Raw genomic sequence first — 22,374 nt, 5'->3', positions numbered from 1 at the left:
AAGATGATTTCCAAAGGTCTCTTTCTAGCTTAAACGTTGTATTATTCTCTGCTTAGAACTGAAAGCAATCTGGCTGCGTGAAAATCCAGTTCGGTTTTATTTCCCCACAAAACAGTTTGTTCTGTCTAATGACTTGGGCTGTATAAGCTGGAAATATGGCTAGGTGGGGCCGATTATAAGGTGTAATAAAATAATAAATCAGAATTTTTAAAGTGAAATAGAGTCTCTTTAGCAACGTTACAAAACACGGCAGTGGACAGATGATCAGGAATCGATCTCTTCAACTTCGTCGTTACGTGGATAATTAGACAGTAGATGCCCATCATTACCGGCGTGTTCATGTGAGCGGTTGCTTTTGCCTTTTTGCCATGGTCAAATAGACCGTGTAAAGCTCTGACTAGTCTGTGTCTCTTTAAAGAAGTAAAATGTTTCTCAGTGAAAAGTGATAATTAGTAAACCCCAAACAGATCGAAGTTCCACAGGGATTAAGCGCGGACGCCCGACCTCAGAAACTGCGCCGGGACTCTGGCTGCCCATCACTGTGACGCCGGTGGGCGGGGCCTGTCCCCGACTTTTATGTACTTCCCAGCATGAAGGCAACACTGCCACAAGAGGTCAATTTGGATACTGTGGTCACGTTTTAAAAAGAGAACAGTAATTATGATCTCTAATTATGTACAGTTATGCCTGCTGAGTTAAAGATAATGGCACCCCCTGCTTGGAAGTATAAGTTAATTGCCTTTAGGGGTCAGAAGGGTGCTGACCCCCTCCCCTCCCGGCACACACTCCCCCGCCCTCAGCCAGGCATGCACCGTAAGACAAACTAAATTGGGCCTGCTGGGCTTCATCATGCTGTTTAAGCATCGGGTATAACCACTGTTTAACACTTCTTCCAGCGGAAGATCAAATTTAACTTGTGTTCAAGAGGGAAATAAAACTTCTTCCCCTGTGGCCTTCTCGGAACTCAGCATCACCTGGAGCTCTATGTGCTGCACCCTGTTTTTGTTGATAAAGAGCATATTCTGCATCTGGTGCGGTTAGTCTGATATATTTTGCCACCATTTTTTTCCTAACTATTAAAACTTTTTATTATAGAACATTACAGTATACTGCAAAAAAAAAATAGAACAATCTTTCTCCCAATAATCATCAACTTCTGGCCAGGTTTGTTTCATCTGTACTTCTCTAATTTCCCACCACGTTCCAGCCTCAAGTAATGAGGATTTTAGAGCAAATCCCCAGATAGCATATAATTTCTTCTGTATATATTTCAATATGTATGTCCAAAATCTAGAAAGTCTTTTTTAAAAAAGCACAGCCACAATATCAATAACACACCTTAAAAGTTTTAATAATAATTCCTTAGTCATTCACCGGTGTTCACTTTTCCCCAATTGCTTATAGTTTTGTTTTTGTTTTGGGGGGGGGGGTTTGGTGAGGAAGATCGGCCCTGAGCTAACACCTGTTGCCAATCTTCCTCTTTTTGCTTGAGGAAGATTGTTGCTGAGCTAACATCTGTGCCAGTCTTCCTCTGTTTTGTATGTGGGATGCCGCCACAGCATGCCTTGGTGAGCAGTGCGTAGCTCCGTGCTCAGTCCAAGCCTGTGAACCCCGGGCTGTGGAAGCAGAGTGCATGAACTTAACCACTATGCCCCTAGGCCAGCCCCTTATAGTTTTTTTTTAACCATTTGTTTTTCAAATCAGGAACCAAATAAGGTTCATACGTGGAAATCAATTGATATAACCCTTAAGTCTCTTTTAATCTATAGGCTCCCTTCCATAATTGTCTGTCTACCTCTATCTTCTTTTCTTGCTGCTGCTGCTGCTATTGAAGAAACTGCGTTGTTTGTTCTGTGGAGTTTCCCACAGTCTGGATTTTGCTGATTTATCTTGTGTTGTCATTTAACATGTTCTTCCGTCCCCTAAATTTTCTATAAATTGGTAGCTAGATCTAGAGCAGTTTTTCAACCTGGGTCCTTGATGTTTGGGACCAGATATTTCTGTGCTGGGCGGCTGTCCTGTGCATTGTAGGATGTTTAACAGCATCCCTGATCTCTACCCTCTAGATGTACACATGCGCACATGTATACCAGTCACCACCATCAAAAATGTCTCCAGGGACCAGCCCCATGGCCGAGTGGTTAGTTCAAGCACTGTGCTTCCGTGGCCCAGGGTTTTGCCAGTTTGAGTCTTGGGCGCGGACATGGCACTGCTCATCAAGCCATGCTGAGGCGGTGTCCCACATACCACAACTAGAAGGACCTACAACTAAAAATACACAACTATGTACTGGGGGGCTTTGGGAGAAAAAGGAAAAATAAAATCTTAAAAAAAAAAATGTCTCCAGACATTACCAAGTGTCCCTAGGTGGCCACAGTCACTCCTCGGTTGAGAACCACTGCACTGGAGGCTTGAGGAGATACAGTCTGAACACTGGTTTTTTAGGTGCGATTACTTGTAAGTAGGGTGTCGTCCCTCCTCCGTCATGTGATTCATTATATCTGGATGTTTCTTTTTGTGATATTAGCAGTTATTGATGATTACTGCTTAGACTAATTCATTAGGGGCTGCAAAATGGGGGTACAATTTTATCATTCTTTTTTCACATATTATCTTGAATAAAGAGAAACATCTCCTCAGTCACCTAGCTACTTCAGGTATACCTCATATAGGAAAGGCAGAGCAACCGCTTTCTTCTTTCTTTTATCAATTTTCAATGGATGAGTTCCCTAGCGCTTCCCAAAGGTGACCAGTGAGTTTCAGTATTTTTTTAAGTACCATCATAAACTGTTGGTTTAAGTATACGTGATGTGTTTATCAATTTAATGCAGTTGTGGGAGCTCTGATTCTCCCATCTTTAGCCAGTGGGAGAGCCTTCAAGTAGGTTCTTGAGTCCTTTTGACAGGAATCCAATAGACTTTGTTAGTATCCTCGTTTCCTGGTTTCACAAGGTGATATTGGGCTCATCGTGTATATTTCCTGCTCCAGACCAGGAGGCAGACTTTTCTCCAAGAAGCCCTGGTTTCTTTTAGTGGGAAGTGGTAGAGACTACAGCCTCTTGCCTCCAGTGATTTTAACCATGCTGTTCTTCTATTTGTTATGGATCTCAGACTCTACCCAAATAACGTCTTAGCACCTTGATAACAGTATGGCTGTTTTAGATGCTATAGAAGTATGTCCTCAGGATTATGTCCTGTTGGTTTGTGTACAACCCTAATCCCTTCTGGAGACTGATAGGACCAATGTTTCTTTTGCCTTTGAAGTCGGTGTTATAGGCTAGACCACAGAGTATGGAAATGTCAAGCCTGAGCTAACTTAACCCCAAGGAAGCCTCTGTGGTTGAGTCGAATGGAAGGTTCTAGAAGTAGCAGAACCTAGAAACTGATCAGAGTTACCTAGGAATGAATGGAGCATCCTTAAAAGTCCAGTTCTGAGGTCTTCTGAGGACAGAAGACCCTTGATTGAGGCAAGCTCTTGATCAGATCTTGGCAACCTAGGAGGGTCACCATCTTTGTGATCTGCCGACCTTCTGTTGCAGTTCAACAAGGAAAAAGAGGTTCTTCTGTTCCTGTTCATTCTAGTCTGAAGTTGTGGCTCACTCTGTCAGAAGGGTGGCCACCTGAGGCTCCTAGCACCACTTCTCCTTCTTCCAAGCATTCTTCCCAAACTAAGAATTGAAGGGCAGAAAGAATGTTTTCTTCTTCCCAGGATGTAAATATGGCAGGCTTGTTAGAAGTGAGGTATTGTTGCGGAAGGTGAATGCTCCCTAACTTCCCATGGGGACTATACAGAGGGTTGAGAGTCTCCCTACTGACAGGGAGGTCAGCTCTTTGGGACAACCCTGTGTATGCACAAACAATTAGAAGGTAACCTGCAGCAGATTACAGGTCATGGGAAGAAGAGCTCTGGGTATCTGGGAAGGGAGAGACCGTGGTGGATGGAGGTTTTCAGAGGAGGCTTCATGGCGGAGTTGCAGTTAGCATCTCCATCTACTACTTGCCTCTGTGCATTCAGGCATGGCCAGCCGTCCTTCTGCTGCTGGCTCCCCATGAACCCTCACCTGGTTATTACAGCACCAGATGACAAATTCTAAAAGTGCTTTGGAGGCAACAGGTAGGTGCTCTCAGAGGAGCATTGCTCAGAAGCAGGATGTGCCAGAATCCCGGTTCATTCTTTCCACTTTTGCCATCACCATCAGTCTGCATGCACAGTACCACAGACTGCATGCAAAGTAACTCTCAGGGAACACGGTGTTGACTACATGGGTTCAATTTTGGGTGAGATTGCCTCTGTGAAAAGCATTTTTTTTAAAAAAGCAAGAACTTTTAAAAAACAAAGTTCTTTTCCTTACCTGGGAGAAACAGAATGAGAAATAAATACCGAGTTGTAGGGGTTGGGGATTGGGGTTAGGCCTCTCAGCATGTTCTCTCTGTCACAATTCAAGCCACAGCCCAGATTTCTGGAGTATATGTTTTTTCCTTAGCTCTCCTGCTCCCCACCCCTCCTCCCCTCACCACATACATGTTTTCTGGAGCAATAATCTTGGGGGGGGGGGGGCGTTGGGTAGGCAGGCTGGTGGCAGTAGGGTCAGCTGATGCCTACCTGACCTAGCAGGATGTGCTGAATGCCTGTCATTAATCATCTTGGTGGTAAGAACCTACGGGGAATAGGCTTTTTAGGTTTCTTCAGAATATATACTGGGAAACACTGGATATGCTTAACAACAGATACTCATTTTGATTTCCTCTCCGCTCCCCTCCCAAAGCCGGTATCTTAAAAGTACAGTGGCCACCCTGACCTCTGGCACAGAAGAGTCCGAAGGCTCCCCAGGCAGGGCTCAGCCTTAGTGAAAAATACTCTGAGGGGCTGGCCCTGTGGCCGAGTGGTTAAGTTCGTGTGCTCCGCTGCAGGCGGCCCAGTGTTTCGTCAGTTCGAATCCTGGGCGCGGACATGGCACTGCTCATCAAACCACGCTGAGGCAGCGTCCCACATGCCACAACTAGAAGAACCCACAACGAAGAATACACAACTATGTACCGGGGGGCTTTGGGGAGAAAAAGGAAAAAATAAAATCTTTAAAAAAAAAAAAATACTCTGAATCCCTTCCTGGAAGAATCTTGAAAGGGTGAGAGAAAACCGCAGGTGCTGGCATGGTGGCAGCTGCTGTGGTGGATTTTTCCTTCTCCGTTTTCCAGTGTTCTTTGTTTGGTTTTGCTTGTATAATACTTGCTGTAACTTTTTTTTCCGATTGAAAGATGAAATATGCCTTTCATGGTAAGAGAATGAACCCAGTTGCTGTCACGAAGTAACCTGATCCACCAGCTTGCCAGGCTGTCCTGCAAAGCTGTCTCCAGATGGTTTAGTCCTTTCTGCAGCCCCAGCAGGAAGAGACCTTCCCTCGTCCACACCGTCGCCCTTTGTCATTTTTTCCTTTAGAGTCTACCTGGGTCTGTTAATCATATTATCTGGTGACTGTCGTCCGTCTTGATCTTTTTCAAAAAAAAATGTCCCAGACACAAACTGAAAACTTTCATTTAGCTTAGCATTTTTAGTTCTAGAATGACTATATAGCGTCTGCAAGAGCAAATCAGGTTTGACCTGAACTCACCTCCTTTAAAAGCATGCTCCCTGACCAAGCTCTTTCCCCAGCGCTTGGGACTACTTTATTCCACATTGCACTTAATTAGTATTTTTATGTACTAGATGTTTTACCCATGTATGCTGTGTGGCTGGAATAATCAAGTTCATCCAGAAAAGAGGGATGCTTCAAAGTAGACTCCTTGTAACAAAAATACTTGTTCCAGGGCTGCAGCCATTCTCAAAAACTGTTCTGGAAACTTCCGTGGGGGTTGTTTTCAAAACCTGTTTCTCATTTGCCTACCAAAAGATTAACTCATTGCTTTATGGTTAGACTAAATTTTAAACCCAAACTAATCATTCCCAACCTCCTTACCCACGGGGCCTCAGAATGTAGGCTTCTACCCTTAGAGTTGGTTGCCTTCTCAGCCGGTCGGTGTCTCCTTCAGAATTGGGGCACCTTCTCATCTCTTTCCCAGTAGCACAGTGTTATGCTTAAATCTTCTTTGGTGGAACTCTTAATCTTTTTGTTTCCATGATACCTTTATTGATAGTCCTAATAGTGAATCTATATTTCCATATATTTCCATATTTAACTGGGTCTAAAATGAATTACTTGTTAGCTGTTAACAATATTTTTTGTTCTCAACGATGGCTGGTGGTGCCATTTGTATGAAATTGACTATGCACTATTCAATGAAAACACAATTAATGACCATTATATTCTTATAGCCTCCTCGTTGTGTCCACCTGCTCTGCAACCCCTAAATGGTGTAGGACGTCCAGGTTTTAGACAGATGTTAGGTGTAGTTCCCATGTAGGATAAAGGAAAATAAGTGCTTTGTTTTTATTTTTCAATTGATATATTTCATAGCGCAGGTTGTTTCTGAATCAGTGGGTTTCGGAGAACAGTGCAAAGGTTAAAAAAAATACCAAGTGACAGATTTGCTTTTATGTTTTTTTTTCCCTAATGTATTTTTGTGGGGGAAGGATTAGACCAGAAAGCATAAAAGGCTAGGAATTAAAAGTGAGGCCCAGACAGAGCTCAGTGACCAGTAATCCTGTTGCGAGAATCAGCAGCCCCGATTCGCTTGGGTAGAGTAGCCCAGGAGATGGGCCCCGCAGCCTTCAACATCATCCCCACTGAAGAACGTGCCCCAGTCACCCCAGAGTGATGTGGGGTCATTAGTGTGGTGTGTACAGACCAAAGCGGGAATACATCGCCAAGTTTCTGATGGGAAATGTGCTTCCACCTCCGTTGGTTCCTCTTTATGTCTCTTTAGCTCAGGTCTCTTAAGGGAGAAAGAGATCAGCTTTTCAAGGACCCACTCACCGATGGAAGCATGATCCTGTCAGCGGATGGTTGTAGGATGTGTGTGTGGACTTGTGTACGTGTGTGTGTGTGTGTGTGAGTAGGGAGGGGGCCTGGTTGTGTCTGTGTTTCCGTCTGATCTTTTGTTAAGATGCCCCAAACAGACTTAAGTCATTAAGTTTTAGTAGTAAATTCTCGTGACATTTCATCTGGGTGCAGGGTGACTGAAGAGCACTGACATGACGTGTGCTTTCTTGGAGCTAAAGGAATGTAGAAGTCTCTGGTTCACTAGCACTATCCTCGTCAGGTTCCCTGCTCTGGGGTGCTCTGGATGGAAGGGGACCTCAACACTCGCTAGAGGAAAACCGTGGAAGATTGCTCGAGCCTTCAGTGAGTCTGCCTTGCTCTCTGCCTAAAGGTCTTGCACCTGCAGCCCGGCCCTGGCCCCGTCAGCGAGCCTGCCTGTCCCACACTGTGATCACTTGCTGCCATCTGAACATCCATACCGTACACGATAGCCTTCCTGATCACGCTCCTCCTCCTCAGAGTGTTGCTCCCTGTGGGGCAGCTTTGTCGCCTCAGTTTTCTCATGCATAGCTGTGGACCGGGTGCCGCTTCTCCTGCCCTCCATCCTCTTCCAGAGGAGGGGAAATGCTCCTACATACCTAGGCCCAGCGGGCTGGCCTCCCTCAGCTCCTGCAGGCACAGGGCACGGTGGAAGGGAGAGCAGATCTGAGCCTCGGTGGATAGTCAGACTTCTTTTCAGAGAACACCTAAACTTTCATTTGAAAGTCAGTTGCAGCAAAGTAAGGAAATTCTGCCATGTGTACTTGAACTCAAATCCCCGTAGCACAGATGCAAAGAGTCAAGGTCTCATTCTTCTGGAGTTTCCTAACCCTGACCCTAACCCTCGACACCTCATCCAGTCGTAACTCTCTACCTACTGCAGTCTCTGGTTCTAGCCTCTTGGGGTACCCTTCTCTGGGGATGCTGTAACTGATTTGATGGGCTGTGAACAGGTGAATTATTTTATTTTTAATTTGTTCTCCTTGCCCCCAGCCACATCCTCAGACACCTGCAGAGGGTGCAGACTGACAACACTCTCTGACTTGTCTTGAAGTAAAAAGGGAAGTGCTGGATGTAGAGCATAACCATCGCCTGGGCCATAGCATCTCACTGCTGTGGAGTGACCCCAATGATAGCGATTTGGGATCCAGAGTTGCAGTAGCCTCCCTGTCCAGATGTCTGAGGAGCAGCTCTCTAATAAGGAAACTGATTTCAGCGTAGGAGAAACCTTTTTCAATGATGAGTTCATCTCAACTGAATAATCGTTTATGGCATAGGAGCATAGAGATTGTGCTAACATCTCTTAGATTGTGCTAAGCACATTGCATGGGACAGCGTGTGTGATTCAATATGGTAGACGTTTACGCAGAAAGCACATGGTAAGGTTTAGTTCTGTCTGATGTCAGTCGACTGTCAGATCTGAGTTCTATGGTTCCGTGGTCTCTTTTGAAATTCTTGTGAGTCAGCATAATACGTACATTCCCATACAAGGTGAGCCTTGTGTTCAGTTATCCCCTCCTGTTCTTCATCCCTGGACTGTTGGGAGGAAGACAATTGAGAGCCGGGTAAGTGGTCGATTTGTGCCTTGGAGCACTGATGTCAGGGTTCTGTGTGATATTTATTTTCACTAACACACCTGCCAGTGTCACTCTGAGATGGAGTTTTGCTTCTGGAAAAGAAGCTTTACACGTCTACTCAGATGAAGACAGAGCTAATTGAAGACGGTTTGTGCATGGAAATATTCAATTGTCGGCACTAACAAGTATTGCTATGCCTGGTGGGGGCTGGGCCACCATCAGAACAGCTGGAGCTGTGGGACAGTTTGTGCAGGGGTTGCCAGTAACCCTGTGCTCTTTACTAGAGGAGGAAGTGGCTTCTGGAGTGGGGACTAGGCAGGAACTGATCTTCCAGTAGGTGGAGAGAAATGATAGTTGGGGAAGATGAGCTAACTATGGAGAGAGAAAAAATAGACTAAGATAGATGCCCTGCGGGTCCCCCAACACTCCCTGCCAGTTATTTGCCCAGCCCTCCGGTGCTTGGATTGTCCCCCTGGGCCTTTAGCTCCCGTCTCAGGGACCTCCTGGCCTTGTTCTATCTCTGGCTTCTGTACTTGGCACCGCCTTCCTCTGAGACATCGGTGTGACCAGGCCCTCCGGTTCTCAGGGCTCTCACAGGAGTCCCCATTCCTGTTACCACCTCATGGAAACCATCCCTCACCCAGGGCTAGTTTCCTGTTCCCAGCTGGGTGGTGGGCTTTGGCTGTATCACTGGTTGAAGAAACTAGGAGCAAGCAGGTTTTCAAAGCAAAGAATTTCAGAGTCTAAAAGGGTTCAGCATGTATCCTCTTCACTCCTCCCTCCCAGTGTCAGAATCCCCCCCACAAAATCCCCACTCTCCTCCAGGCTGTCGGTGTGGCATCCTCAGGTACCCAGGAGGAAAGAAATCAGAGAATGTAGTACGTAGATTATTTACATCTGAACGAGGTGCAAAGGGGAAATGACTTCTGAGGAGTATACAGGTCCTCATTCACCTATAAGAAGTTAACATTTTTTTTAGAAACCCATCACAGAGGAGCAGCTGCCACACAGTTTAACAAGCCAAACAGAACCAAACCAGAACTCCCTGCGTCCTAAATAATAGTTCCGACCCGTGGGGACAGAAGTCATAACCTGTTCTGGGTCTTTTGACACCTTTGCCTTGGTCTTCAAGTTCTGGAATTTCAGACCCTTTTGTACTGTCAGCCTCAGTCCATGTGGTTCCTTTCCATTTGCTCCCAGGCAGCTGCTAGAAGGATTTCCATGAACTGGTCAAAGATATTAAAAAGGTACGTGTTCATCACTAGGAAAATTCGGAGTGCCAGATAAAAGAGGTTTTGGGGTGACAGTGTCTAGGCTAAAAGGAGAGCTGTGGACCCTGAAGTGATCCAGGAAAGGGCTGGAGGCGTTGCGTTCATTGGAAGCACAGATCTGGAAAAACAGGCAGTAAAACGCAAACCTCTGCAGAAGCAAAGGGGACATTAGAATTAAGGGACTCAGAAGACATCAAAATTGAAGCATTCCTTGTTGCCTGGAGAAAACAGAAGTTGGAAGCATCTGCCATGGGGAGTGTCCATGAGCTTTCTTTTACTTCTCAAGCAGGGGAGCAGCAATGACAGTGATTGATTCATAGAGAGTTAGACGCCCTGAGAGGGCCCCCGGCTCAGCCAGCCCAACATCACATTAGAGACAGGGCATCTGAAACCTAGAAAGACAACAACTCTTGTCATCTGACTCCCATCCCAGGGTTCACTTTGAGCTCAGTGCTTATCTTCCAGAAGCTTTTCCTCAAATCCCCTTCTGCATGAGATGGAATTAGGGGTAATAAATAGGCAATTTACACAAGTTGTAAAGATGCCCCTGATTGGGGAGCTGACTTGGATAAATGTATTCCTAATTCACAGAGTTGATTGTAACACTGCTCCTCAAAGCCAGTAAATCAATCCCTCATTTAGAGTTCACCACGGTTTTTAAGCTGAGAAAGACTCAGAAGATGTGTGAATGGGAATCTGATAAGACCTAAAATGCACGTATAGATCATTCATCCTTTCCCCCCCAACGTGATTTAGATTATCTTTGGTTGCAACAAACAACTGTTAGTTTCAACTTGCTTAATTGTTTAACTTGCCTCATTCCTTCAGAGTTGCAAGAGTTTGGGGTTTTCTTGGTCTCAGTTTTTTTGGAGAATGGCCCCTCTTGATGTTCCATCATAGAGACTTTTTTTTTTTTTTTGGCTGAGAAAGATTCACCTTGAGCTAACATCCGTGCCAATCTTCCTCTATTTTGTATATGAGTCACTGCCACAGCATGGCCTCCAATGAGTGGTGTAGGTCCACATCCAGGAAACAAATGCGGGCCGTTGAAGCAGAGAGCACCGAACAACCACTAGGCCATGGGGCTGCCTCCATAGAGACGATTTTTAAAGTCTCAACTTGGAGTCAATTTTGCATGAGGCTTTTATTCCCTAAAATCCCATCAATGGTGAAGATTTTCCACTGGTCTCTGTGGTGTCACTGTCCCCCCTGTCTGGCTGTGAGGCTGTGAGAACCCCTCAGATGTTTGCAGTTCATACACGTGGTGAATACCATCTTAATACCCTTCAGCCAGAAGGGTAGTGGAAGAAATATTCGTAGCAAATGATCTGACAGCACTCCCTGTTCTGGTGCCTTCAAGATCAGAGACAGCTGTTTCAGATATCTTGATTGATTGCAACAGCAGCCAAAGAGTACAACTCCTACTTCACACTTTCAAAGCCGCAAATGTAGATATCCTCTCTCTCTTGACCGTCGCCTAGGGATTTTGCAGAAAGAAAAAAAGAGAGAGATATCAACAACAAAGTGAATTGTATATCTCTTTGTTTACTTTTGCTGTAACCTATTTGAGGTCATTTGGTTCGAAGAATTGCTTTTTTGACCATTTCATATGTACATGTAAGCTTGGAACAGGATTTCTCAACCTCGGCACTATTGACTTTTTGGACCGGATGATTCTTTGTTGAGGGGGGGCTGTCCTGTACACTCTTGAGTGTTGAGCAGCATACCTGGGCTCTGCCTGTTAGATGCCATTAGCACCCTCTTCCTCCCACCCAGTCATGACCATCAAAAATGTCTCCAGACATTGCCATATGCCCTTGGAGGAGAGGGGTGTCAAATTGTCCCCAAGTGAGAACGATGACTTAGTATATGGCATGTATATAAATGCAACCATGCATATCTACTTAGAATTCCCCAGGAAATGTACAGCTTATTTGGAATTTGTGTTTGTTTATTTATTTCCTTGCTTGTTTGTTTATTTTAATCTATTTCTTGTCCCCTTGGCCCTAAAAATTATCCAAGCTCTTTTCTCTCCATTTTTACAGATTAACCGAATCCTCTCAGATGTGTCATTCTCACGCAGAGTTACAGAAAAGGGATAAAGATATTTCAAAGCAAAAAGATATAGTGAAGTTATAGATGATAAAGGATTTCTTGGGAGCACTTGTCATCCCCAGTGGTCTTCTTTGGCTGGCATTCACATGCCCTTGATTTATTACAGTTGCAGGTGGCTCTTCACCTTTCCTGCATATCAGAATCCCCTGATGAATTTTTACAAAATTCGGTTGTCTAGGGTAGGGCCTGCCATTTGGTTTTCTAGAGTTTGCAGGGGATTCTACTGCACGCCCAGGGGCTTATGCCTAGGGATCATCATCAGCCTCAGCCAGCTGCATTGGACGAGCCATCCATTCATTTGTTCAACAGCTATTTATCTAGCACCTGTGTTCTAGGCACTGTTCTAGGTGCTGGGGACACAGTAATAAACAAGGTATATGAGGAGCCCTTACAGCAAGATTCAGTTTCTAGCAGAGAATATGAGAGAAAATATGAACACTTTGCTGTATGCATTTATGCTGTATGCAGATGCTGTATGCATATCTGATTGAGAGTGTTCTGTGTCCTTAAATCCGATAATTTCTTCTGAGTGTGTGTCAACCATTGTTTGGTAGTTTTTTTATGCTTCTTTTAATCTCTTTTATTCAGTTGTAGAAAGACCTTTCATCCTCCTGTACAACATTTCAGATATGAGGTAGCGCAGGGAGAAATAGGGAAACACATTAGCCCTAAGGAAAATTAAATGATTTCTAAGAAGGTAAGGATTGTTGGTTATACTGCTCAGGCTTTCCATATGGGGCATGTTTTGTTATTTTGTTAGGTCAGTCAGCTCAGAGATGCTAAGAATGTGCTCACGTTTTTGCAGCAGTTCTGTGGCAGTAAGAATTGAACCAGGGGCTGCCGACCATCCTTTATATTCTTAGTTTGTTAAAATGGATGGTCTCTGCAGTCACTTCCCTCTGGTGCCACATCCCAGAGGAAAGGAAGTAACATAGACAACGTCACACAGAAACCCATAAAATACCCATGTCAAACTGGATGGATTGCTCTGAAGTGGACGCGGCAGATGTCCAAAATGACAGGCCACGGCTTTCCAGGGACAAAAGGATATTCCTCCAGCCTTACTAAGAGTGTTAGCTACCTCCACAGGCATTTGAGCAGATACCACATTTAGTACGTGCTCCTTGAGTCCATAATTCTGGGCGCCACCAGCCAGAAAGGGAGGAGGAAGTCAGGGGACATTATGGGCAGAGTCAGGAGCTGTGTAGACTGAGAAGCAAAACCAATCTGGCCTCTCCAAGTCTGTAGCCACCCACCATCATTTTAAAAGGAATGAACTCTGTCCCCAAATAAAGGTCACATGTTAATTAGCGGCAGACCCGGGACTTGAACCCAAGAATCCTTGTGCCTTGCCTAGTGCTTTTCCCATCACACCCACAGAGAAGAAGTCTCCTCCCTCCATGCCAAAAAAAAAAATCTCCACATTTTGGGGAAATGAAGTGCAATAGTTTTTTAAATCTAAAAAGCTGAACCATTGGTTCTAGAAACCTTGTTACCTGTTTCTCTCACTGCAGCATAATATAATTGTGTATGTACCTTCAAGAGAAGAGGATTTGAAAACATCTTTAAGATGTGTGACCGTTTTTCAGTCTCGTACTGCAGAGAGGCGGGAATGTGATAAGACAACTGCATTAAAGATGAAAATTGAAATGGGCCGCTGGGAACCAGTCCAGAGGAGAAGTAACATTTGTTACTGAAGCATGAGCAAGGGAAATTTTTTTAATATGGGATTTGAAATTGGCTCCGTTTCGAGGATGATCATAACTCTATTAAGCATCCATGACGGCATGCTTGGTGTTGTACTGAATTAACCAGCGGTAAATGATTTGGGTGCCTTTATTAGGATGCTGAATTAGGTACTGTTGGGAGATTCCCCCTCCAAAAACAAAGAGGGTCATGCTACTTGATTCTCCTGCACCCCCCTGCCTCTCCCCAGAGACACAATGCCAAGGATCTTCCAAGTGGATCTTCATTCCTGAAGAGTTCTTGGCCAAAATATCTTCCTCTTTTCTTATGCTGCTAAGCTGGATTGATCCACCTTAGTGGGGAGAAAACCTCTCTTTTAAACCCAGGGAAAATCCAATGCAGCCAACACACTGCTCCCCCTCCCTCAAATCTAGACCTGAACCTTTTATCCTTCAGAGTCAGCCATGCCTCTGAAGCAGAAGCATCCTCTAACCGCTAAATAGTTACTCAAAAAAGCTTTAAAACAAGTGTTGTTGGTCAAAAAGATGTGCTTCCATCAGAAAGTCTATCTGTTACCTAAAGACACAAAGCACCACTACTAGTCCCTCCCGGCCACAGGTAATGGAGCGTCTTTTAGGGAGACCCAGAGTGCGCTCATAAAAAATAACATATTACCCAAGGTAGCAAGTGGAGGTGAGCCCCAGAGAGAGGTCAAGGAAGTAAGAGCTGTGAGGAATCAGAGGAGGGAGAGAGTGGGGCCACACTGGCTCATCATAGGAAGGGGTGGCAGTGGAAGAGGAGGAGGGGATTGCTGTACCAAGGCAGTATCTTCAGGGGCTCAGGATCTGTCGGGAGAAGCACTGTGCTGGGCACAGGTTATAGATGACAAATGCTTTCTTTCTTCCTTCTGGTAGTCTGCAGTCTTAAAGGAAAGAGAAAGTCAGTACAAACAGTGTGGTGTTTTTATGGACAAAAAAAGTCACTGCAAAAAAAATTCAGATAACGTATACTAATATGAAAGGGTGCCAAGATACGCCATTAACTGAAAAATAGGGAGAAAAGTTATTTTCAGAAAAGTACTTTCCATATAAGCCAGTTTTTAAAAAATAGATGCATGAGTATAAATATATGTGTGTTGATATTTCAATGAATATACATAAATGCCTGTATTTGTGGAGATAATTTCTGGACCTATATACAAGAAAATGTGAATCTGGGAGTGGGTCTATGGGGAAGGCATTTATTTGTGAAATTATATCCACCTAATGTATATTTTTTACAGTGAGCATGAATTCCTTTCATGATTTTTTTTACAAAGGGAAAAAAGACATTTTAATAATAGATAAGAATAAACATTGTAGCATCCCTTTGGAGAGGAGAAATGGGAGATTCTCGGCTCTGAAAGACTGAGGCACGCACAGGGTGTCAGGGTGTCACAAGCATAAAGGCCTGTCAGACATTTAGCAGAGGGTCCAGCAGACTCTTTTTCATGGAATCATGGCTGACTAGGGCTTCTGTCACGCTGCCTGGTGTTCCCCCAATACACCTGGAGCCAGAGAGAGTCCTTCTGGTATTGATCTGTACAATTCTAGAAGGTCTGTGCCTAACCAGCTTACTAGATGAAGAAAGAGGTCTGGTTGATTACTTTCATTTTCATTTACCTGTAAATCTGGATATTGAACCCAGATAACGTTATATTTGGTACACTAACAAAGGAGAATAAAAAAGTTGCTGCTCAGAGGAAAATCTGTGCAACTTTGGGGTAGGCAAAGATTTCTTAGTTGGAACACACAAAAAGCATTGAGCTATAAAAGAAATTGATAAATTGGACTTCATAAAAATTTAAAACTTCTGCTTTTTAAAAAACACTATTAAGAAACTGAATAGATGGACCATGGGCTGAGGAAAAGATATGTCCCACAAAGTACTTACATCCAGAATTTTTAAAGAAACCTTACAACTCAGTAGGAAGTGGAACCACCCAATTAAAAAATGGGCACAACCTTGAACAGGCTTTTCACAAAAGAAGATAGTCAACTAGCCAGTAAGCACATGAAAAGATGCTCAGCATCATTTTTGTAATTAGGGAAATAGAAATTAAAACCACAACGAAGTACCACTATATAGCTACTAGAATGGCTAAAATTTTTAAAGATTGACAATTTCAAGTGTTGGCAAATACGTGGAGCAACTGGAACTCTCGTACGTGGTACGGCCTCCTTGGAAAAGAGTTTGTCAGTCCTTTATCAAGTTAAACATACACTTACCAGCATTAGCCAAGGGAAAACGTATGTTCACAAAAGACTGGTACAAAAGTTCGTAGCAGCTTTTTTTAATAAGATCTCAAACTGGAAGCAACCCCGATGTCCATTTACAGGTGGATGGATAAACAAAGTGTAGTATATCTATACAATGGAATGGTACTCAATAACAGTAGTAATGAGTGAACTACTGACACCACATCATGGATGAATAAGAGCAAATTAGTAGTTGCCCAGGGCAAGGGTGGGTATGACAGCAAAGTGGCACAAGGACACTTTGGGGTGATGGAAATCTGTATCTTAATTGTGCTCTTTATTTTGATTATGGTGGTGGTAGCACTGGTGTAAAATTTGTCAGAACTCATCAAACTACAGTTATGTGCTGCATAATTTCAGTCAATGACGGACCGCATATATGACAGTGGTCCCCTAAGATTAGTACCATATAGCCTAGATGTGTAGTGGGCTGTGCCATCTAGGTTTGTGTAAATACACGCTATGATGTTCGCACAATAATGAAACTGCCTAACGATGCGTTTCTCAGAATGCATCTCCATCGTTAAGTGACTGTAATCACCAAGCATGGCACTCACTGTATGCCCCTGGGGAAGGGCTGGCACTCTGCTGCCCGTGTGCACACACTCGCATAAACACATAATCACATTTTCTTAGACTATTTGCAGTTCTCATGTTTGCCAATTTGCCTGCCAAGATGTCAAGAGCTGGGCATCCCGTGCCTTGCTTCCATTCCATTCTGCCCTTAGGGCTATGTATTCAGGCTTATGCCACCCAGGAACTGATCCATTCAGAATGAAGAGTGGGGCAGTAGGAATTGATTATGAATGAGATAATGAGAAGACTGGGTGTTGCGTCTACCAGAAATGCCTGGAGACCCCCAGGAGTGCCAAGGTAGCATCAGAAGTTTTGTCTGTGGAGGCCTCAGGCATGGCAAATCTGGTTGGAAGGAAGGATTGGAGGACTTGTCCAAAAGCGTCCTGTTTCTGCTCAGTGTATGTGTTTATTTGGCTTAGCTGGGGTGGGGGTCGTGGGTGGATGTTATGTGAGCCCAAAGCTCTCCCCAGGTTGCCTCTTATGTTCTGTGAAATTCATGTGAATGTTGATGATACTCTTTTCCATGAAAATTTTCTTTCTCTTCTTTCTTTCTCATTTCTTTCAATATGTCTTTCTATCTGTTGCCCTTTACCCCTTCCTTCTGAGGTCCAGTGTGTGTTTGAAGAATATGCAACTACTTTCTTACATTTTCTAGCAAAATAAATAGGAAAAGACTCCTCACGTCTTACCTGTGTTTCCTCTTGTTCTGCCCCCATCAAACCACCTGGTCACTCAGGAAAACTCTGGGTGAGAGTCTCCTGGGGAGGCAGGGACCATCCAGCCAGGCCAACCCTGGACTACCTGCAGCTCTTGCATCCTCAAAGATGGCAAAGAACGTTTGCTTGGAGGGAAGAAACACGCATGTTTTCTCACCCCTGAGAAAGGAAAGGGCCCTTTCCAAAAAGAGAGAGTAGGAGGCGAAGGTCTCAGCACCGCCACAGCGCCTCCAGGAGCTGCTTGCTCCCCGGGGCCTGTGGCATGTCAGCAATATCTGGAACCTGCGAGTCCTGGGCTCGGCAGCAGGCCCTGTGGGGAGACAAGAAGGCAGGGCAGCCAGAACCCTGGGAGCAGTGAACAGAACTTGAAGTTTTTTAGTTCATCATTCAAATAATACGTATATATTTTCATATCAGTGGGGAGCGATGACTGTTTTAGAAATTTAACCCCAGGAGTTGCCAAATAAGTTAATTTACCTGTTTCTCATACAGTGTACTTATTAAAATCAACTTTCACTCGATTATCGAGTGTTAAGTAACGGGCCTCCTACAGGCAAAGAAAGAAAAAGGCCTGCAGAGTAAAAGTTCCTTTACTTTTTTTCCTTCCTTTTTGAGACATTGTCTTCTGGAACTAGCATCATCCATATTATTAATCGCTTGTGGGGTTTTTAGCCTGCATCACATTACTCCCTTGGAATTAAACTGCACATCTAAAGTATGAAAAATGTACTTTTTTAAACAGTAAAAAAGTCATTTTCTAGCATAATACCCAAAATAAAGTGCCATGGAGCCATTAGTCGTAAATTGAATTTTTTGGTATGTAATTTGTACAAAAACTGACAAGTACGAGCCCCCCCCACCCCATCTCCCCATCATTAGTCATTGGGTTTAGCGGACACAGAGGTAGTAATCTACAAGGGCAGGCATTTTGATGTCGACTCCAATTGCACACTTCATTTATTTGGACAGGGCACAGGCGGCAGCTTCTGTCACGCGGCATCACCGCGCTATTAGCGAATTTCGCCCCAGGGCAGCTGGGACGCTGCGCTCGGGCAGATGTTCTTTTCAGTCTATTCAGTGACCATTCTTGGGGGTTGTTTACTGTTGCCATGGTGACTTTCATTTCCATAGCAGCAGCGCTGCTGTTTCTCAGAGGAAAATGAATTTAGTTATAAAAGGATAATATTTTTCTCTGTCTCTATATCACCTGCCATCTGTCAACCGGTGGATCAGTAAGGATTCAGAAACCTATTAAGAATTATAGCAATGAAGTGATGAGTATTTTTTTTTTGGTCCCATATTAAAAGCAGTAATAGATGTGGAAGCAAACATTGTGCCCTCAACATCGTAACTTTAATTTTTTCTTTATATTTTAAGTGTGTGTGTTTTTAATGCCTCCACCATCGCGGTGCACACCAATCTTGCAAAATACAATTTCCTTTCTGCTGACAAATGGAAATGACCACATGTCTTGTTTGTATCTCAGTAGGTGCAGGTGTATTTAATGCTTTCTCTCCTTGGTACTGCGAGCTTCTCCAGTTCATTAAAGATTCCTGTAGCTGAACTTGCTATTGTCACCCTCCTCTCCTGCTCCTCCACCCCAGGGGAACAAGCGGTGAGGGTGCATAGATCAGCAACTTATCAGTAACATGCAGTGCAAATTATGAAATTGGCAAAGTGAGAAGAGACCACGCTCGGTCTGAAGAACTTCCTAAACTGCTCCTTAAATCTCATTCTAGAATACTTTTCTTCCTCCCAAATCCAATTGGGAAGAAAGTCACCATTTGGGATAGCTCATCTAGATCCTGGATTTTTTCTTCTCTGTTGCATTCATAAACTATAACTTGCAGGGGGAAAAACACACACACACACACCAGCCCCGTTGTAAATAATGTTATTTATTGGTTGATTTTTCCAGATCCTGACATTGATGCTGCCAGTGCCATGATGCTTTTGAATACTCCCCCTGAGATACAAGCAGGTTGTGAGTAGATATTTCTATAGACTACAGCACCATAGTTTGTGAACTTAACCTTCTCATTTATATACCAGGCCATAGGAAGAACTAATGCTCAAGTAGAACTTCCCTTGTAGAATCACTTTAAAACTACCTAAGTGCATGATTACATGCATATGCATATAAACATGTGGCCATGCATATGTATGAATGAATGCATAGGTGTGTCTCCAAGATGACAAAGTTCTAATATAACTTCAGGGCTTAAGACTTGGGGGAAGGGAGGCAGACCCTATAATGAGTCCCAGTGGAGAGACCTTCCTTTCTCCTGCAGGAATTATTCCTGTGAGATTGTCGTTTCTGCTAGAAGAGGCTATATGGGGCCAGCTTAACAGTCATGGAACTGAGCAGTGTCCATTTTTAGAAATTTCTTTCCCATTTGGGACCTCATTAATAGCAGCCTATCATTTTATAGATAGAGAGGAGAGGAGAGTCTGGCGAGGTGGGTGTGCAGGAGCTTGGAATAGCTTGAAATGGACCATGATGCTGCCCTCCTGTATCATGGCACTAGCCGTCCAGGCTGCCATAGAGAGAAGGGCAGGGCTCCTGTCTTCGCCTTCTGCTGGCTGTTGAGGAATGTCAAGCTTGAGACAACTCTTTTCCTTCCCTGAACTTCTCTTCTATCTACCACCTGATGTTTTTTCTCACCTCTGGAGCTGAGCTACCATGTTTTTAGAAAGGTCTCCTTCCCAAGTGATGAAAAATGACCTTCAATGGAGATACTTGTCCCCTTTTCCTCCTGACATGAGGCTAGTTCCTCAGCCCACATTCCACCCCCAGCCAGAACCCTATTGAGCAGCCAGCCAGCTTCTCCACTGGGGTCTGCTCAGCTCTTCGTCAAGACATTGCTGCATTGCAGCCTCCTATTGATGAAACACCCTGGTGTGGAGATGTGATGTGAGGCGGCAGACCCCACTACAACACCCACAGGGGGCTGGCACCCATGTGGCTCATTCTTATGGCTGGGCCGTCAGCTTGTTTCGGGCTCTGGCTCTCTGAGGGCTGCATGGGCGCCTGAGTATGGGGAATTCCCCGCTTTTGGAGGCGATAGTGTTTCCCACAGGAGAGCGTCCATTCTCAGCCTTACAACAGGTGTCTTCTGTGAATAGTGGACTGATGTAGAGCTCCAGACCATCCTTCATAGCCCTCCACTTGTCACAGCTTTCCAACAGCTTTAGGAAATTTGATTCCATCCTTTCTTGTTCCTTTTTTTAATAGACCCTAGAGATTCAGCCAAACATTCTCAGGAGAGACTTGTCCTTCTGCCGGGGCACTGCCATTACCTGCTCCTAGAGGTGCAGAATTCTCATTCTTTCTTTGCTAACCTCAGATTGCCAGCAATTGAAGTCTTAGGCTGCCCACGTCTTTAAGAACCAAACACCACTACTACACAGACGTGTAACTGACACAGTCTTATAACTAGCAGTTAACCTGTAGTATAGTTTTTAAATAATGTTTGAAGTTACAGAGAAATATTTTTTTAAAAACTCTGTTCTCAGATGATATTGCAGGAAGAATATAGACCAGATTGTAATCAAGTTACAGTCCGAAAGGGTTTCTGAAATCAAGTTGCATAACTCATCATGGGGGAAACATACTGATTTCACCAGAGCTGTGCAAGATTCAAGCACCTTCTTTAGCACCTGGCTGTACACAGTGATCGTTGATTTAAAAAACTACTTTTGATGAACTGGAATAATGGAGTTAAGGGGGAAGAGACAAGGAGATTGGTCATTTACGGGTCTTCAGCAGTTTCCATAAAAATCCATTACTGGATTCTTGACCACAAGTAGAAAAGGAAAAGGGTTCATCTTGATTAGTTAACAAGTTAATTATTTTTAATGTTCCCCTGGCTAAATGAACTTCTCTTCCTCCCTGTAGTGCTCAAATTGTAAATAATTATTTTTTCAGGGTATTCACAGCCTTACTTACATTGAAATGCCGAATTTGAGTTTTAAAAGCTCACTGTTCATGTGTTGAAACTGTAGGGTCGTTTTTAGAAGACTTTCCTCTCTCAGTCTTAGAAAGGAGAAACCCAGCCACAGTTTTCATGAAGGCCCCATGCCAAGTGGGAGCTCCAGGATCCTGGAAGGAAGGAAGGAACTGGGATGCCCACAAAAGTCATGGAAGGAGACCCCCATTGGCAGGAGCAGCAGAGAAGTCAACTTAAAGACTAGGCAGAAGGTGGGGACACCACCTGGGATTCAACTTCCCATCTGGCCCCAAGCCCTAGTACCATCCGTTGGAGGTCAAGCTAGAGCAGAGTCAGTGGGCAGGTTGTAAAGCCCCTAAAGATTGGAGCAGCACCTAGGAAGGCAGTGAACGTGCCCTGAGCATCCGCTCTGTGCCCTTGGGAAGCCAGGGGGCCCCTCCTCAGCCTCCTCATAAGCGTAGTCAGGAGGCTGTGTCTCCTAGACTCTGCTTTCAGTTCACTCACCTTTGCTTCACTCTTCCTTTCCCTCCCTTTGTTTTTATTTTACGTTGCATAAAGTTTCTCATCCTGGGATTTGATGCAGTACCTTGCCTCTCGAACGGAGCAGCATTATAGACATAGAGTGATCAAACCACCATCCCCTGCCCTGCCGGCTTTGCCCGAGACCTGGAAAAAGTGAGCGGTGAGGTTCAAAGGCAGCAGACACCCAGCCAGTGATAGAGGATGGGCAGCCTGCCCAGTGTGGGGGGGTGTGTGCGTGCAGCCTCCGGGTTCAGGGATCATGCCAGTGCCCACGCGTGGGGAGCGTGGGTTCCTGTCTGCAGGGCCTGCCTGGATTCTCCCCCTGGCTGGGCTGTGGCTGAGCTCTGTTTATAGAGCCTCCTCGTGGGGTGTTATTTATAGCCTCTTGTTTTCACTCCTGGGCTGCATGATGCCCCTGTTTGAACAGGGGCCACCAACCTAGTCTGCCTGCCATTGTCACTCCCAGCAGTCAGGGGTTGGCCTGGGTGGCTTGAAAGGCTTTTCCTTTGTCATCGCCCTTCATAGTCACTCCACTTCGGGTCACGGGACGGCAGCCCCTTCGATCTTTTCCTCTCATCCTTCCCTTGCTCAGCATCTGCAGAGCTAGCTCAGGGCTGGCAGACTCGCCGCAGTCTGAGCTGAGTAGGTCGTACAAAGGAAACTTCTCAAAAAGCTCGTGAGAACCAGTCAGCCAAACCCCTTTATCTTT

At 44.6% G+C, this 22,374-nt stretch overlaps 1 protein-coding gene across 10 annotated transcripts in view; it reads left to right on the top strand.

Moving 5' to 3' along the window:
- FOXN3 (forkhead box N3) overlaps nucleotides 1–22,374 on the top strand; it is a 396,443-nt gene that overhangs the window by 343,638 nt on the left and 30,431 nt on the right. For 4 of the 10 annotated variants that reach the window (XM_070514177.1, XM_070514178.1, XM_070514179.1 and 1 more), the window contains one exon: nucleotides 19,112–19,174. The exons of 3 other annotated variants lie outside the window; for them this stretch is intronic. In XM_070514177.1, the coding sequence (XP_070370278.1) occupies nucleotides 19,112–19,174 (63 nt within the window). Of the gene's footprint in view, nucleotides 1–19,111; nucleotides 19,178–22,374 lie in introns of all 10 variants that reach the window. 3 more of the 10 variants (XM_044774174.2, XM_014845875.3, XM_044774175.2) reach the window with 1 other exon arrangement.

The sequence above is a fragment of the Equus asinus genome, chromosome 7 (genome assembly GCF_041296235.1).
Source record: "Equus asinus isolate D_3611 breed Donkey chromosome 7, EquAss-T2T_v2, whole genome shotgun sequence".
NCBI classification, from domain to species: Eukaryota; Metazoa; Chordata; class Mammalia; order Perissodactyla; family Equidae; genus Equus; species Equus asinus.
This window is presented reverse-complemented; position numbering and strand designations above follow the sequence as displayed.